Below are 15,828 nucleotides of genomic sequence, written 5' to 3' on the forward strand. Positions count from 1 at the left end.
AAGAAAGATCCCAAGGTGGATTTTGGAAACACGACTAAAAGTAAGAGTTTCATTCATGATCACATGCCATTGTCGCTGCTTGAGCCCTCCCGATAAGTATCATAAATGACTCAGGAAATGTATACAACGTCCAGAATTTTGAGAATATGTCAAATAGAAGTCAAAGAGGCAACATTGAAGGCAGGCACATGACGTGCACGGATAAACAGTCTCCCCGCCCGCTGCTCCATCTGCCTCGGCGCGGCTGGATCCCCAGGGCTCTGCTCCCTTGCCTACCTTTGACCTTTCACAAGCCAGAGAGGATAGTGACTAGGCTGCCTCTTCAAGCTAGAATGACTACTGCCGATGGTCCTGCTAGGGTGCATGGTAAGTTCAGATTGTGCTTTTTGGCCACCGTGAACCGCTGCTAAGGGATTCATACAAAACAGACCGGAATGCACGTCGCCGTCCATTCTCCAACTGGGTGAAACGCCTGGCGAACCTTAAGAGTTCCTCGGATTCTACGACAAATCGATGGTCCAACAAGCGCTACACTGGTAATAAGGGCAAGAAGGGCGATCAAGAAAACAACCCATACCCGCTTTCTGGAACCATCAACCGTGACACAGGGACTCAGACACCGACCGACTCATACACGGATGACCATTATGGTGCAGGATCTCGCTCCAGGAGCGACCCATCTTTGTGTTCGGGCTATGAGAATCCGGCTCCCCTGACTAGCGCAAAATCCGCTGCGCCAACTATTTCAACCAATGGCGACGCCGCATTCTCCGAAGCGGCGTATTCCAAGGCAGGCACATTGACAACTGGGACTGAAGGATTTAGCACCCATGGGGGTGGCGAGGGTAGTACCTTCTCATCGCCTGCACCTTCGATTCGATCCATGACCACTACCCTGACCACTGTGCACTCGACGGCACCCTCAACCCAACTGTACAACACACAAAACAACCACAATGGACACCACCATGGCAGCTCGACACAGAGCTCCTCAAACCAGCAGATTCAATTTTCCCACCAATTTCCTCCAACCTCACCCGCTACTGCAGTCCCCCCACACCTCGTGCCCCAAAGCCATGCGATGACGTACAGCGCCGCAACCGCAAACAATGCCTTGACCGATAACGCTTCTCTTCTCACCTTGGCGAGCTCATCCAAGCGTCGTCGGCGCAACTCCCTCGATACCAATGCATCCGTACGCGGATTGGCTCCCTCTTCTGTTTTCGGCGGTAGTCGGGAGAGCCTGCCGCTGAGCGTTCTGAGTGGAAATACGACTGAAGCATCGAATACCTCTGTGTTCAATACCTCGGGTGTACTGAGCCGACCAAGTATTGTTGGTCTTGCTAGTGCTGAACGCATCAGTGTGTACTCGGCCTCCGGAGCAATTCCGCTAGCTAGCACGACTGCGGAGCGGGGTGGCTTGTACACCACTAAGCAGACCACCGGCGGTGATACGGCCAGCATTCGCAGCGGTGTCCAATCACACAGTCGAAATGACAGTACCGCCGCCAGTATCACTGGGGGCATTAGCAGTCCATTGGCTATGACTGGTCGCATGAGTCGAAGAAGTTCTGGCTGGGGAGAAATTACCGGCGAGGAAGGCAATGACGGAAAACCAGGTGAGAAAAACGAAGACGAAGCCATGACTAAAGATGAGCATGGCTTTCCCGTTGAGCGGCTCAAGACATGAATCGCACACACCCACGTACCATTACCGAACACAATTGGACGGCGAGGTACGCTTGAATGAAGTTACGCATGGACAGTCGGGAAGCTTGAACGAAGTAACAGCGATTCTTTACTACATAATGACTTGATGCACGGGGACTTTCCAAGGGCCTGGATATTCTTAATGGTTTAGCGGCGTTTTCTAGGCTGGGACTTTGATACCCTATGCGGTATGGACAAATTCGTTTCTACTCAATCCATATCGCATGCGATTTCAGATCTTTCGCGTATCCATTAGACCTTTGCTAGATCCCGGCTCTGGTCGCTTAGCTTCCACACGTTCATGATGTCGTATTTGTTAATGTCCATCCATTATTGGCACACGAGCACCCCATTTCATCGGCGCTGAATTACCATGGGCATATCGTACTGATACACGAACCAGGCATTTTGGTAGTTCCATTCATGTTTGGGGTCCACCAGTTGAATCTGTACCCCGAGTTAGCACCAAGAAGCTGGCATCCGAAGAATGCCAATGAACCACTTACATCGAACGAGCTGTACAGCGATGCAATCAACTTTTTGATCTCTAACATAGCGAGATACCGGCCCATGCAAACGCGGCCTCCACCACCAAAAGATAGGTCGACAGTATCCTTCATCCGACGCAGGCGATCCTCAAAGTTTCCCGGGCTTTCGCCCTTGCCCTGTAGCCAGCGGTCCGGGTTGAAGTCATCGGCGTCATCTCCGAACACTCCGAAATCACGGTTAGTGACAAAGGGGTTGATCCCGGCCTTGGTCCCTGCAGGGAGATATCGTCCATCGGGAAGCGTGAACCCACCCTCCGGAACGACACGTTCGAAGACCATGGCAATGCCGGGGTTGATGCGCAGAGCTTCACGAATGACGGCATCCAAGTACGGCAAGTCGCGGATCTCCTTCCATGGAGCGGGGGCAGAGATACCGGCGGCTTGGAGTTCGGCGGCAAGTTTGACCGTCGCAGCGGGTGACTTCGCTAGGTAGTAAACGACAGCACGCATGGTGGCCGAGCTCGTGTCGCCTCCAGCAAGAATGCTCAGCATCAGCCAGTTGACAATCTGATTATCGTCGACCATATCGGGGTACGTTTCTTTCAGCTGCACGTATTTATCTAGGGTGTGGTCGACACTACCAGCGGGTATTTCCTTTTCAGCGAGCTGGGCTTGATACTCGGCGACGACTTTGAAGGCGTACAGGACGCCTGTCAAGGTGGGCTTGGGCCCAATTCGCTTAATCGGATTCTTGTCGAGGATGTTGTCAACCCACGGGATCTGAGAGACCTAGTGGGACGTACGTGTCAGTTACCCTCAGCCACGCCGAATCGTTTCTATCGGGGTATTTACCGGTGCGAAGTATCTCAGGCCAGCAGTCGAGTCCGTGATCAAATTGTCGACATCCTTCTCCTGATCAATGAATCCATAGTGCCGACCAAAACTGAAGTTGGCGGTGACATCCCAGGCAACTATGCGTGTTAGGTTCTATCTATGCCAGGTCCCATTGGGTGTTTGGGATCTTTGAGATCTTTGAGAGTATGCTTACAGAAACCAATCCATTCATCTGCCGGACAAACCTTTCCTGCGTTATCGCCATCGACGAATCTCAGCGCTAGCTTGTCCACAAACTTGGTTATTGTCTCATCGATAAAAGGCTCGTATTCCAGAACCTTAGTCATGGACCAAAGGCTCCGAATAGGTCGGATATTCTGGTTGTGCCAATCTTCATCCTGGGTGTTGAAGAGGTTCGACAGTCGATGGCCTTCGAGCAGCACGTCATTGGGACGGTACATATCACTCTTTACATGATTACAACAGGTCAGCACAGCCTACTCTCACACGTAAAAGGACGATATTGACTAGGAGATGACATATCCGACCTTTTTCCAGGGATTGCGCGTGGAGTAAATTGTCCGAATTAGATTCGGGTCTGATATGCTCACGCAATTGGGCCCGACCTGTACCGCTGTGCCATATTTCCGGTGTAATTGGACATTCTTGAGATCAATGCGTCCACCATATGCGTGAGACGCGCGCCAAAAATCAGTGACCTTGGCCAATGCTGGGCCAGGGATGGACCTCAAGCGCGAAAAGAACACATCTGAAATCAGCTTTATCACAACAAGCAGACCCAGAGTGACCAGGGCCTGGGCCCACAGGCTGGAAGGAAGAGTGATCATTTCCGACATCGTGGCAGATGTGGATTCTGTGCACACACAAAAGTACGTGCAGTGTAGCAAGGCGATTCCAAACTCGATTCACTGCCAATAGTCAGGTTTTCGCGAGCCGGCAACGCGGTTGACAGTCGCAGCATTTAAAAGCCCCTCGGAGATCCTAGGGGCTAGTGCTGCTGAGATTATGGGGGGCGTGATTCGCCCTTTTTTAACACCAGGCGTGAGAACGTGGGCCATTGCGGGGAACAAAATGAACGGCGCGAACAAGCGTTGACAATTCTCCAATGGCATGGGAACTCCATCCAAGTGGGATTTAGCGTTCGTCTCCAGACGGGGGTGAACGGAATGTGGAGTCGGTGATTGATTGCCGATGATCGTGAATGGCTGTTCGATAAAACCAATTTCCCAATTTGGCCATAACAACCTTGGCTCTCTAGCGGCGCCGCCCTAGCGCCCGACGAGATACCATGGCTTTGTGACAGCGGCTCTCATTAGCCGATTAAGAACAAGCTCGTGCAAAATGATTATTATTGTTGACTTAACAAATCCACTACCATGGTAAGCGAATCCAAGCATAAGCCATGGATGACAGACTGGTTCAAATCGAGAAAGCGGCGTAAGCCGATCCCTTGGATGTTTTCTTGATCCACCTAGAAAACATGAGCTCCACTTTATGTGACAAATATTAACTTTTTCGGAATTCGCCCCCATATTCCATGTTCTTGGGACGGGCTAGCGTTCTAGCTTTTATGACACCCTGTTGACAATGCTCAGCTCTCCTGGAGTCCCATGCGCGTGTAATCATTCGTGGCATGCCCACGTCTGGGGAAGTCGAATCTCTAGATTTACGGTACACCCCGGACTGTGATTCTGCGCAGCGTTGGCGAACGCTCAGGATGTCGTCTAATGGGGGTGCACATCTCCCGATAGAGAGCCAGGCTCCTACGGTGAAGGGTGTGATGTGGACGATGTCGATGGTTCCTTTGGTCTTCGTTTTGATGCGCTTGTATGTGCGAGTGTACATGCGGAGAGTGTTTGGCTGGGATGACGGCATTGCAATTGCGGCAATCGTAAGGGTCTCCTCTCTTTTCGTGACTGTCGGACTTGACATGATTTTACTGACTTCAATCCCTTGATAGTGTTGTCTCGTTGCATACGCTGCTGTCTGCCATGTCGCTGCAACTCTGGGCTTAGGACAACACCTCGAAATTGTCCAGAAAGCCCCAAATAACCTGATCCAGGTGGCCCTCTTGTGCAATATTGGCGAAAGTTTGGCAATCATGGCATGCACCCTCGGCAAGACGTCCTTTGCTGTCACGTTACTTCGGATTGTGGTCCAGAGATGGATGGTTGTCGTGCTATGGTTCGTGATTGTTACAATGAACATTGTCAACATCTTGGCTGCACTATTTGTCTTCCTGCAATGCAGGGATCCTCGACATTTGTGGAATCCAATGATTCCATCGGAGTGTTGGCCGCCGGACGTCTTTACCAATTTCGCTCTCTTTGTTGGTGGTAAGTTTTCTTGCAGAAACCCTTGGGTCGTTATTGACGACTAATGCATCAATTCCCTCCTGCAGCCTATTCTGGAGCACAAGATTTTGTCTTAGCACTGCTACCGTGGACTATTGTCTGGAAACTGCAAATGAGAAAGAAGGAAAAGCTTGGTGTGGCTTTCGCAATGAGCCTTGGAATCTTGCAAGTCTTACAGACCCTACACCGTCGATCCCACATACTGACTGACTTGTCTCTTCAAGCGCAGGCGCAGCATCCATAGTCAAGACCATACATCTTGTGGCGCTCTCGGCCAAATCCGACTTCACATGTACGTCACCAATTGTTATCTTCTCCATCTTCGCCATAAAACTAATTTATTCTCTTTGCTTAGGGGAACTTGCTCCCTTATTGATCTGGGCAGCTGTAGAGGATGGTCTCGCTATCACCGCTGCATCTATTCCCGCGCTTAAGCCTCTCTTAACGATGATATTCCCCAACACATCATCGGACAATTATAACATGATCCCGTACCCACACCCGCTCCCCAACCGCAAGGTCTTCGACAACTCCAAGGGCGAAACGCAGACGGACATTGGACATACGACAGTCCACGATATGGGAAGCCAAACAGCAATCCTAGAGACTATTGCCCCGAAGGGTGAAAATATCAACATGATAACAGAGGTCTCAGTGACATATAATCATGGCTCATAAAGGACTTCGTCGAGACAAAAGAATAATTACAAGCAACAGGCAGCGGTCGACCGTACCAAGGGCTCTTAAACTGGTCATAAATAAAAAAACCCGCAACAGACGGGTTCATCTGTGTTTCATGACCATCGACCTAGTTCCTTTATCTCAGTCAAAAGCTTGGAGCCTTCTGCGTAGTTTTTGCGCATTATGTGCTGGCTCGGGTTTTGTCGCTACCTAGACACTCCTCACCAGCTTACTAGTTGTCCCCTTTTATCAGTCTAATGAATATTTGGATTACTTTTATCAAGGCACATAGGCAAATGGACAAGCATTGTGGCCAATAAGACCTGACTGCGGAGCCTTCTAGAAGAGGTTATCTACTAATTCAGTGTGAATAACACAATGGGTCTTTGTAAGAGGCACGAAATATATTCTTGAAGCCTGGTAAGGGCAGATAATACAAGTGGGAAAAAGGAAAAGAAAAGAAACAGGCATTAAATCAAAGCTTGGTCAAATATTGGATAAAGGAACTATTAATCACGGACCAAGAGCTTTGTTTAGCAATATCTCGAAAATGGCTTCCTCCATGATTGCTGCGAATCTGCAGTATATATTAATTAGCACACAAAATTAGCAATCGAGAAAAAAGCAAGCTACTCACCCCTGACACTTGATATGAGGCCTCATGGCATTCTGCAGTGTTTTCAATCTCTCACGCGTCAATCGTGGGAAGTTCTCATGGTCCCTTATCCTGTTCCACGCTTGGACGGGAGTAATGTACCCATTCAAGTCAAGCTTGTCCGCCATCTCGAACAGCTTTTGAAAAACTTCCGCCGAAACCTGCCATCGCGAGTCGCTGTCGAGGGTTGGGGGTGCAAGTTGTAGCAGCGTGCCTTGCATTGACACAGCATGGCCCGAAGGCTGTGGGCTTGAGATATGCGACAGACATGGTCGTTCCAGTCTCCAGGTTCGTGAGGACAATGTTGGGAATATCAACGGAAGATGCGGATACTTACGACAAAACAAAGTCAACTCCTGTCTGAAACCATTCTTCGTCAGAAAGCTCGTCCAGGTCTTTCTCCATGCCATCTTCGTGATATCCAGTCCCGCTGTGTTGCTTCTTGTTGTTGCCGCTATCGTTCACCGGTTGACCTGAGACGAACCGGAAGGACGAGGGGTTTGATATAGATGGCAGACCTTTTTGGCCCATGCTTGACCACGAATGGTTGGTCTTTCTCATGCTTTGCTTATGTTCAGGCTTGTTGATGCACTGGGGATGATATTGGCAGTGGGGAGCGTGAACGAGAGGGGTCTGCAACAAATTATTGCCCCCGAACATGGTTACTTTGGCTAGATAGGACTTCGGGTTTGACAGTTTCTGTGGAAGGCTGCGTAATAATGTCCCGGAGGATCCCGATGGACATTTCGGAGCTCATACGTCCCATAGGTGCCGCGAGAATATCACATCACCGGCGGACATCTTCCAGCAACCGAATAAAACTGGCAATTCTCCTGTGATGTTTCTCAGGCGAATATAAATACTATGTTAGCTAGAGGGAAAGCAGGAATGGAATACCCCTACCCACCATTTGACCCGTGTTATTGTTCATACGGTTTTCGCAGGTTGCTCTCGGGTCGTTCGCCTCATTCGACACACCTAGCAGGGGATTTTCAGTACGAAGATACAATCATGCACCCACTGCACTGTTTGCCAAGTCATGTGTAAGTGCTGTTTGTTCTCTTTTGGCCAGCTGAGCAATGTCTCGTCAGCTTTCATAGAGTTGATCCATATCCTGTGAAATCGCACAAGTGGGCATAATACTCCAAGGGTGTTGCAGTGCGACGTCTCGCAGGGTACATAAAAGAAAAACCAAATTACGGCTGAAACAACGGGCATCCTTACCTTCGGGACCGGAATTAGACCCCGTATCTGTTATATTTCAACCTGTCAATTCTAAGCCGGGCAAGAATATGGGCAAGCACCGCAACGGATAAGCCTTTTTGTTATCTACACTAGAGGTCGGAATACCAGTTCTGCCTTATATTGACCTCTCTCGTCGGAGAGCGTGAGCTGAAGCTAACTGCCGACATTCGGGCCATAGGGTAGCTGACTGCACTAGTTGGCAAGGACCTTTGTACACCCGTCGCGATCATACCTCACTAGGTGGGACTCGACATATCAGTGCGAACTCACGTTGTACTATCTAGACGTATTTTCCCAGAGCTCTCATCCTTCCACACTTATATAACGATGTACAACCGTCAAATATTGCTTAACCAGGTCCTTTTTATTCGGTCACTCAAACTGCCTCCCATATTTATATTGGCAATAGGAAGGGTAACGCCGCCCAGAATTCGTGGAACACTCGGTGAGTTTTATTAGATGCCTCATAATCTTAGGCCAGCTCGCTTCAATTGGTAACTTACTGAACTCAACAAGCTATATTTGTATGCCTGTAGTTTCCTACCTGGCTGTTTTCTTAATCTTTTATTCATTATAGTATAGTATTGTTTCTTGGTTATACTTGTTATATGTAATATACGGGAAGAAAGCAAAGAACCCTGTAGACCTAATTGCTCTCATCTGGGGTTGATATCCGACCTGCTCCAAGAATCCCATCACTATAGCTAGCTGATCCCGAAACAAGGCCGTGTAATCTATGTCTGAGGAAGATTCCATAAATCCAACAAGAATCTTAGTGCCCTTTTTAGTTTAATCTTATAGACTTCCTAAGATATTGATTGACGATGCTAGAGTGGTATAGGAGCTTGGTTTTATCTTAGATGACAGGAACCGAGTCATCAGGGCTGATTGCTATACTATGGCGGAGGCGCACGCTAACTAGGTATTAACTCAAATACCAACTGAGGAACCCAGGTTCACTGAAATATATATAAAGCTTGAAGTGTCTGTTCATTTCGACTTTCTGAGAAGGCGAATTGGTTCTTAGCTAGAGAGTATATCTTTCGGTCTTCTAGAATGTTTTTTTTGTGCTCGGAGCTGTACTAACTAAACTAGACACTTTCATATCTCAGCAGGAAAACATTCATTCCAGCTAATCTAAAGAGCTTGAGCTAACGACTTGTGCGTGTAGTAACCTGGTATTCAAATTCGCAAAACATCCATCCATGGCTACCTACGTAGTAGGTAGTCTTCTCCCTTATGTAAGAATAGCCCCGGGGGTACCGGGTAAATCGACAAGATCCTACTTCACCATCCTATGCTATTACAGCGGTTGTTACCTAGGAGGGTATACGGAGTACACCGGTACCACCCTTCCCTACATCAGTGTCCCGATGATCATAAATGAAATATACAAAAAGGGCATGGTGTTAGGCGAACTATGAAAGCATCATGTAGGACCTACAATGTGCGCTGCATGCAGAATTGCAGAGAGCATTGGATAATTGAGTATAGTTCATGTAGCCTCCTTGCAGGTAGCAACCTCACTGGCACTCAATAGCAACCCTTATTTTGCGACCTTTTGGGCGATCCTATTCGTTCGGCAGTAGATGGCTGAGACCCTCCTTTTAGGATGTCGGGGGATCTACGATCTCACAGCTCCACATCCGGCAGAAGGCTGAGCTGAACTGGTTCAGCTGAGCATTCCAGAGGTCCTAGCTACCCACTTTCAGGTCTACCAATGTAACTTGTCACTCGATCTATGATCCTGACACCTCCTCTCTCCTTAATGACAGCATTACTTTACATCATATCTGAGTATCGGGGTGGGGCTACAACGCGAGGGCGAGAAAAAGGGTTGTAGACGGCCTGATGGCCTCGTCGCTGTACTATTTATTGAAGCTTTTTGAGCACTTCCTGCTGTCCTTGTCTTTCCACGACAACCAGAGTTCGTTTCTTGCTTGACCATGGTTGCCAAATCATCCCTTCTACTGCTAGGCGCCGCTCTGGCCTTCGCCGACCAAGCACCGATCGGCGGCAGTTCAGAATGCCTGAGAACCGGTAATCCTAACGAGTGCTGCCTCAATGGGGCGCCCTCTGACAAGGTGACAATTGACGACCGCACGTTCTTAATTACTTGCGGATCGAGATATATCTCACTCGACTCCTTCGGCAAACCCTTCACGGCCAAGAATGCTCTCGACTGTGCGACACACTGTGCAGAAGACCCGTCCTGCGAAGCATCATCCTTCAACACACGCGGCAACCCAAACCGCGGGAACTGCTTCTTCACATTGGGAGACAACATGGACCATCAGGACGATGGAAACTGGATTAGCTTCACCGAAATATCAACATCCTCATCCTGCTTGGAGTCCAATGACCGCAACGCTTGCTGCAGTGATCCAACACAGCAAAAAGGCGAGGTCTCTATTGATAATGCCAAATGGAAATGGACCTGCGGGACCATGCTGCGCGTCAATCCGACCAAAATAGAGGCAGCGAACGCTTTCGAGTGTGCCTCGCGCTGCGCGTCCGAGGGCTGTGAGGCGGTTTCCTTCCGAATTCTAGACGAGAACGCAAAGGGCAACTGCTTCTTCGTCGCAGACAACAACAACAAGGATCAGCGGCCTGTGCACAAATTCATGACACTCGTTAAAGTCGAGAAGGATGAAGATGACGATGACATAACCAAACCAGAACCGGAGTGCGAAAAGTGCACTAAAGAGAGGGACCAGTGCATTGACGATAACAAAATCTGCAATGATAACCTAGAGCAAGCTCAGCATGATCTCGACATGTGCGAAAGCAACCAGGCGGACCCTGAAAAATTGAAGCAATGCGAACTCGGCAGGCTAGAATCCGAAAAAGCCGCAGAGGAGTGCCGGCTTGACTCTGCTAAAATTGAAGAGAAGAGGAAACAGTGTCGCGAGGATGAACGTGCATGTGAGAAAGAGAAGGCTGAGCTCAACAATCAGAAGCACCAGTGCGAGAACGACAGAAGCCGCTTGAATCAGGATCTCAAGGACAAAGAAGACGAGATCACCGAACTCAAGTCGCAGATCAAATCGCTCAACGAGAAGATAAACGCTTGCAATACATCAACCCCTGGTGGGAAGTGCCGTACGAACCTTGTCGAAGCCGGTAAGCGATAAAATCCCGTGACCCCTGTAATGTCACTCTCTGGCTTTTCAACTGAAACTGAACACTGGGTCACAGAGCCTGGCGACGATCAATGCATCATCAGCGCTGGAAATGAGCAATTCAAGATTCACTATGCTAAACGTTTGTCTCCCTCAATAACTTATAGCAGAGACATGCTGACTTCTAGATAGTTGATGACGCCCGCGGAGTAGCGAACTTCCGTACTCCCAGGGCGGCCTCTTTCAAAGACTGCGCCGAGCAGTGCGCGAAGGACAAGAAGTGTGTGCGATTCCTGTGGAAGACAAATGGCAAAGACAAGACCTGTTACATGCGATCTACCGGGAAGGGCATGGTCCCCACTCAGCACTCGGATTGGAGTTCTGGGCAGCTTCTTTAAGTTGAAAGCTGGACAGCTGGACAACCTTATGGCTGTCTAAAACAACAAGGTACTTTCGGAGGATAGAATGCTGGGATACGGAAGCGGCAATAATCACAGTCGACTCTTGGAGAAAATCACCTGCGAAACCAGCAGACTGATATATTTCCCTTGGTCGATTACTTGAGCCATGATATAGGCTTTCCTTCTTTTTTCCCCTTTCATGTTACTTTTTGGGGTTTTCGATACTGTAATTGGAATGCAAAGTCTGATTTCGTTTTTCTTTGTAATTGACCCCCAATCTAATAGACTGATAGCAGAGTGTTGTTCTTTTCTTTTCAAATGCTGCACAGTAGGATCGGGAAACCTGTCCTTGCAAGCTTATTGCGCAGGGAGAACTACCAGAACCAGCTTTGCATCAAAGTATCTTGGTTGCCACTGGCCATGACCTACGTAGATACCTATCTTGTGTAGGTAGGTAGAGCCAGTGGTCAATGCTAGCGGCGCCGAGCCCTCTAATTCGCGGCCCGTTCCGTAAAGAGCGGGTCTCGAGACGAACCTATCAATAATGTCATGCCACTGGCACAGCTCCTATTTGCATATTTGAGCGCCAGAGCGACGGTGGCTTTTTGAGGTTATAGAGGTCGCGCGAGTGCCAAGATCACAAGTGGTGAGAAAAACGAAAAGAAAAGAAACAAAAATGAAAAGTACATAATATATAACGAGTAAAGATCCGTCAGGTATAAGCCCCTGGTCAATCTCCTCACACAGTTCCTTCTCCTGCCTGACAAATTTAGGCGAGATCCCCCGGAGTCCCCGATCAGCAGATCATCCCCACAATACGTGAGCAGACCCATCACTTCCGCATGTTTATTCTCGAGGGCCTTCTGAAAGGCTTATAAAATGTTCCTCATTCTGCAATCCAGCAATCAACAGAAGGTGCTGGGTACATATCGCTATACGGCGTAGTTAAATCAATTATCCACAGAGTTAAGCTTAGCATCATACGACAGCGGAAGAAAACAATGAAATCCATACGCGGCAGCCCATGAGTGCAACCGACAACCTTTTGCATATGTTCACGAAGTAGTGAAAAGCGTGACGATAATCGACATAAACGAATTCATAATGCTATAGCATGACGTTACACTGCATCAGAGCCAATCAGTTGTCAATAAAAGGTAAAGATGGCTCAGCTGAAAGCGGGCCCTCTTGCGGAAACTAGCGGTCACCTTAAGATTTTCGCAGGGCAGCTGCCGTGCAACCCTGAATTCTCAGCTGGAAATATCATGCGACATTGAAGTTACATGGTCATGACCCACGATGGGCCAGGCAGGTCGCGCTTCGTGTTGACGTCACTAGCGTCACTACCCTGAGGTTTATGGCCGAGTATTGGCTCATCATGTGTCGGTAGAACGAGATGGTCTCCTGAAGAGTGAAAATTTAGGTGATGTATCGCCTGAGTGCAAAGTTACGTGTCAATGGGACAAATGAGGCTGTCTGAAAGCTGCAAGCAGGAAGTGTCTTTGTCTCCACCTAGGGGTATAAACATGGCTATGAAACCGATAGACTATAGCCTTTATTCTTGTTAAACTAATTAACCAGGCCTTAGCTCAGCATAACTCTCGAGTACATCGCGACAGGTGTTTTCATAATGGAACAAAACCTTCACACTCACGCGAAGAGCGGAACTCTCAATCTGGATAACATCGGCCAGCTCCTCATCCAGGACGAAGTCAATGATGTGGACAGCTACGGTGATACAGCCCTAGACCTGGCAATTCGAAACGGCCATGTGGGTGCCGTAAAGCTGCTTCTGCAGAACGAGGCGGATGCCAACAGAGTATCACCAGATGGCAAGACCCCCTCTATGCGGCCACTCTGGCACCAAACAGCGGCCGCATTGTTGAGCTTCTGCTCAAGCACGGTGCCAAGCCAGACAAGCCCGTCTCACGGCCAAAAGGCGACACTCCGTTGATGTCAGCGATTCGACAAGGCACTAGCCCCGAGGCTATCCGTGCCCTCGTTCAGGCTGGAGCGGCCATGGATAGGTCGAACGAGCTCGGCGAGACACCTGCGAACCTTGCCGAAAAGTCTACAAACACTGGCGTTCACAAGGCTATCCGCCCCAAGGACGACAAGCCGGAATGGAAGCCAGAACTCGAGAATCTTCTCGTTAGCTCCGGTCTGTTTGCCATGGCCTACTTCAAGAATTTCAGGGACGTCGGCAAGAACGCCATAAACCGCCTTGCTGCATTGTCAGAACCAGTGCCAGGCGTATGTACCTTGTCATCCAAAGTTCTTCGTTTCTGAATTTGCTAACCCCGGAATAGCAAATTACAAACCCCCGCAAGGCGGAGGAAATCCTGTCGAACCTTGAAAACTTCATCCATGCAAAGGGCCTTGAGGACATCTTCCCAGAGGGTAATGAGTATGTGCGTAAGGTAGCAGAGAAAGCAGCCAAGATCCTGAGCGATTCAACTTTCCCGGGTGCAACACCCAGGAATGTGACTATTATGTCCCGCCAGGCTTTGTACCAGCCTGTCTTTTACTGCGGTAAGTCAGTTGGCAAATCGCATGAGAACACCATACTTACACTAGTTGCCTATAGATGACAGTGGCTCGATGGCTGATGACGACCGCATGAACAAACAAGCAACGATGGTTGGACGGATGGCAGACCTTATCACGAGGGCTGCTCCGGAAGGGAACGCACAGGTTTATCTTCGCTTCATCAACAAGAACGAGAAATTCGACAAAATCAGCCCTGGCGAGCTTACCTCGAAGATGAAGTTTACCCCCAATGGACCGACTCCGTTGGGCGCGAACCTAAAAGCTAAAGTCTTGAGTGACTTACTCTACGATCCACTTAACAAGGGCGAAGTGCTGGACCGGCCCCTTCTTATTTTGACGGTCACCGACGGATGTCCGACCGACGATCCTAAGGATACATACGAAAAAGAAATCAGGGAGTCGCTGAAGTTTGTGAAGGACAAAGGCTACGGAGACGAAGGTAGGCTTTCGTCGTGGGTCTACATCGATGACGCCCGCTAACCCAGCGCAGCCGTCCGTTACGACCTTAGCCAAATAGGCAACGCGAGTGAGGCTACCGAGTTCTTGGGAAGCTGGCAGCTGAATGATCTTGTCCCTGATCATGTCAATGTAACTGCTGGTGAGTGATAACTGTGGAACGGAAGGAGAAATAGTACGGACCAGGCTAACGTTCAAATCCAGAGCATTTGGATAGCCAATTCGAGAACCTCAGATACAACGACGAGCATGAACTCGACCAATGGGTATGGCTTCCGGTGTTCTATTTCCTTTTTGACGCCCAACTGACGAGTTCATTTTAGATCCTGGATAGACTTGATGCGGGTAACCCGATCATTTATTAGATGTGACTTACAAACGGAAACCAAACGTCTCTCAAATGTCGTTGTGATTTTGGTATTGGTGGCAATGTGAAATGTGGAAAGCTACATATGGTTTGACGTATAAGGTCCTCGCTCTCATTACTGAGATATGTGCGACAACTATTATCAAATACATTTGTTCATATACATTGTCATCTGCAAGCCAACCCTGAGTTTTCCAATTGTTGAATAATTGTCACGCTATAATCTTTGTACTTTGTCCCTTCAGTTGTAGGTGTAACCTGGGGTTGCTCCAAGCTCAACGGGAAGTGCCGTGAGGGCGGAGAGCACGACGGGATACGGATTAAGCAAGGAATGATGCAGTTGCCCTGACAACTGGCAAGAGCAATATGCAACCTGTTATGCGTATACTGGAATCAGAATAACTGGTACCCCCAATAATAGAAAACAAGAATGGCTCAACCCAGTATTCTATGTCCTCGTGATACCCTGAAGTCCTGTCTGTCCCTTTTCTCTTGCTTCGTCTTGGGAGATCTTCAAAGCCGATCTTAAAGCATCTAGCGGTATAGACTGACAAGGACCACCTTGAACGGTAAGGCTGATTGTGCCGTATGTATGATCCCTCAATAGCCAACAGAAAGCTTCACGGATCTGCAGCCAGGAATCGGACGTCTTTGCATGACCGCTACGAGTGCAGAATAAATAGTTACTTACGTCCTAGTGGATGATCCAGATACTGAGGAGAGTACGGGAGGGATTTAGGTAGAAGATTGGGGACTGTTTAGCAGCTTGTTGAGCTCGCCGAGAGGTCGAAGACAATGCGAGAGGGGTGAACCGGACAGCGTCTCGCAGCCCTGCTAGGCTTTGCTGAAGCGTCACAATGTTGGTGGCTGGCTGAGGTGGGTCTGTATATCTGAACATTTCCTACTGCGTACCCTCTCCTTACGTCAAGAACGAAGACGGTTAT

General features: G+C 48.9%; 6 protein-coding genes across 6 annotated transcripts; 4 read left to right on the plus strand and 2 right to left on the minus strand.

The window, feature by feature from the left end:
* Window positions 1-146: 146 nt before the first annotated feature.
* On the plus strand, window positions 147-1,690 carry N7489_010379 (uncharacterized protein; the record flags this gene model as incomplete). The annotated part of the gene is made up of 2 exons (XM_056716128.1): window positions 147-366; window positions 429-1,690. The coding sequence occupies 2 exons, from the start codon at window positions 147-149 to the stop codon at window positions 1,688-1,690; spliced, it is 1,482 nt and encodes a 493-aa protein (XP_056563750.1).
* Window positions 1,691-2,064: 374 nt separating this feature from the next.
* N7489_010380 (cytochrome P450) lies at window positions 2,065-3,889 on the minus strand (the record flags this gene model as incomplete). Its single annotated transcript, XM_056716129.1, has 5 exons — window positions 2,065-2,157; window positions 2,217-2,987; window positions 3,051-3,169; window positions 3,247-3,499; window positions 3,644-3,889. 5 exons carry the CDS (start codon window positions 3,887-3,889, stop codon window positions 2,065-2,067), a joined length of 1,482 nt encoding a protein of 493 aa, XP_056563751.1.
* A 761-nt stretch (window positions 3,890-4,650) lies between these two features.
* N7489_010381 (uncharacterized protein) lies at window positions 4,651-6,085 on the plus strand (the record flags this gene model as incomplete). The annotated part of the gene is made up of 5 exons (XM_056716130.1): window positions 4,651-4,944; window positions 5,014-5,389; window positions 5,455-5,576; window positions 5,632-5,713; window positions 5,763-6,085. Coding segments are annotated over 5 exons (1,197 nt in total), but the record flags the coding sequence as incomplete, so codon positions are not given.
* A 516-nt stretch (window positions 6,086-6,601) lies between these two features.
* N7489_010382 (uncharacterized protein) lies at window positions 6,602-7,274 on the minus strand (the record flags this gene model as incomplete). Its single annotated transcript, XM_056716131.1, has 3 exons — window positions 6,602-6,665; window positions 6,726-6,992; window positions 7,081-7,274. 3 exons carry the CDS (start codon window positions 7,272-7,274, stop codon window positions 6,602-6,604), a joined length of 525 nt encoding a protein of 174 aa, XP_056563753.1.
* A 2,660-nt stretch (window positions 7,275-9,934) lies between these two features.
* On the plus strand, window positions 9,935-11,508 carry N7489_010383 (uncharacterized protein; the record flags this gene model as incomplete). The annotated part of the gene is made up of 3 exons (XM_056716132.1): window positions 9,935-11,111; window positions 11,187-11,252; window positions 11,303-11,508. The coding sequence occupies 3 exons, from the start codon at window positions 9,935-9,937 to the stop codon at window positions 11,506-11,508; spliced, it is 1,449 nt and encodes a 482-aa protein (XP_056563754.1).
* Window positions 11,509-13,141: 1,633 nt separating this feature from the next.
* On the plus strand, window positions 13,142-14,882 carry N7489_010384 (ankyrin repeat protein; the record flags this gene model as incomplete). The annotated part of the gene is made up of 7 exons (XM_056716133.1): window positions 13,142-13,282; window positions 13,330-13,764; window positions 13,821-14,043; window positions 14,099-14,500; window positions 14,552-14,659; window positions 14,722-14,783; window positions 14,841-14,882. The coding sequence occupies 7 exons, from the start codon at window positions 13,142-13,144 to the stop codon at window positions 14,880-14,882; spliced, it is 1,413 nt and encodes a 470-aa protein (XP_056563755.1).
* Between the last annotated feature and the right edge of the window lie 946 nt (window positions 14,883-15,828).

Source organism: Penicillium chrysogenum (assembly GCF_028827035.1).
Source record: "Penicillium chrysogenum strain IBT 35668 chromosome Unknown utg000005l_segment0_segment0, whole genome shotgun sequence".
NCBI classification, from domain to species: Eukaryota; Fungi; Ascomycota; class Eurotiomycetes; order Eurotiales; family Aspergillaceae; genus Penicillium; species Penicillium chrysogenum.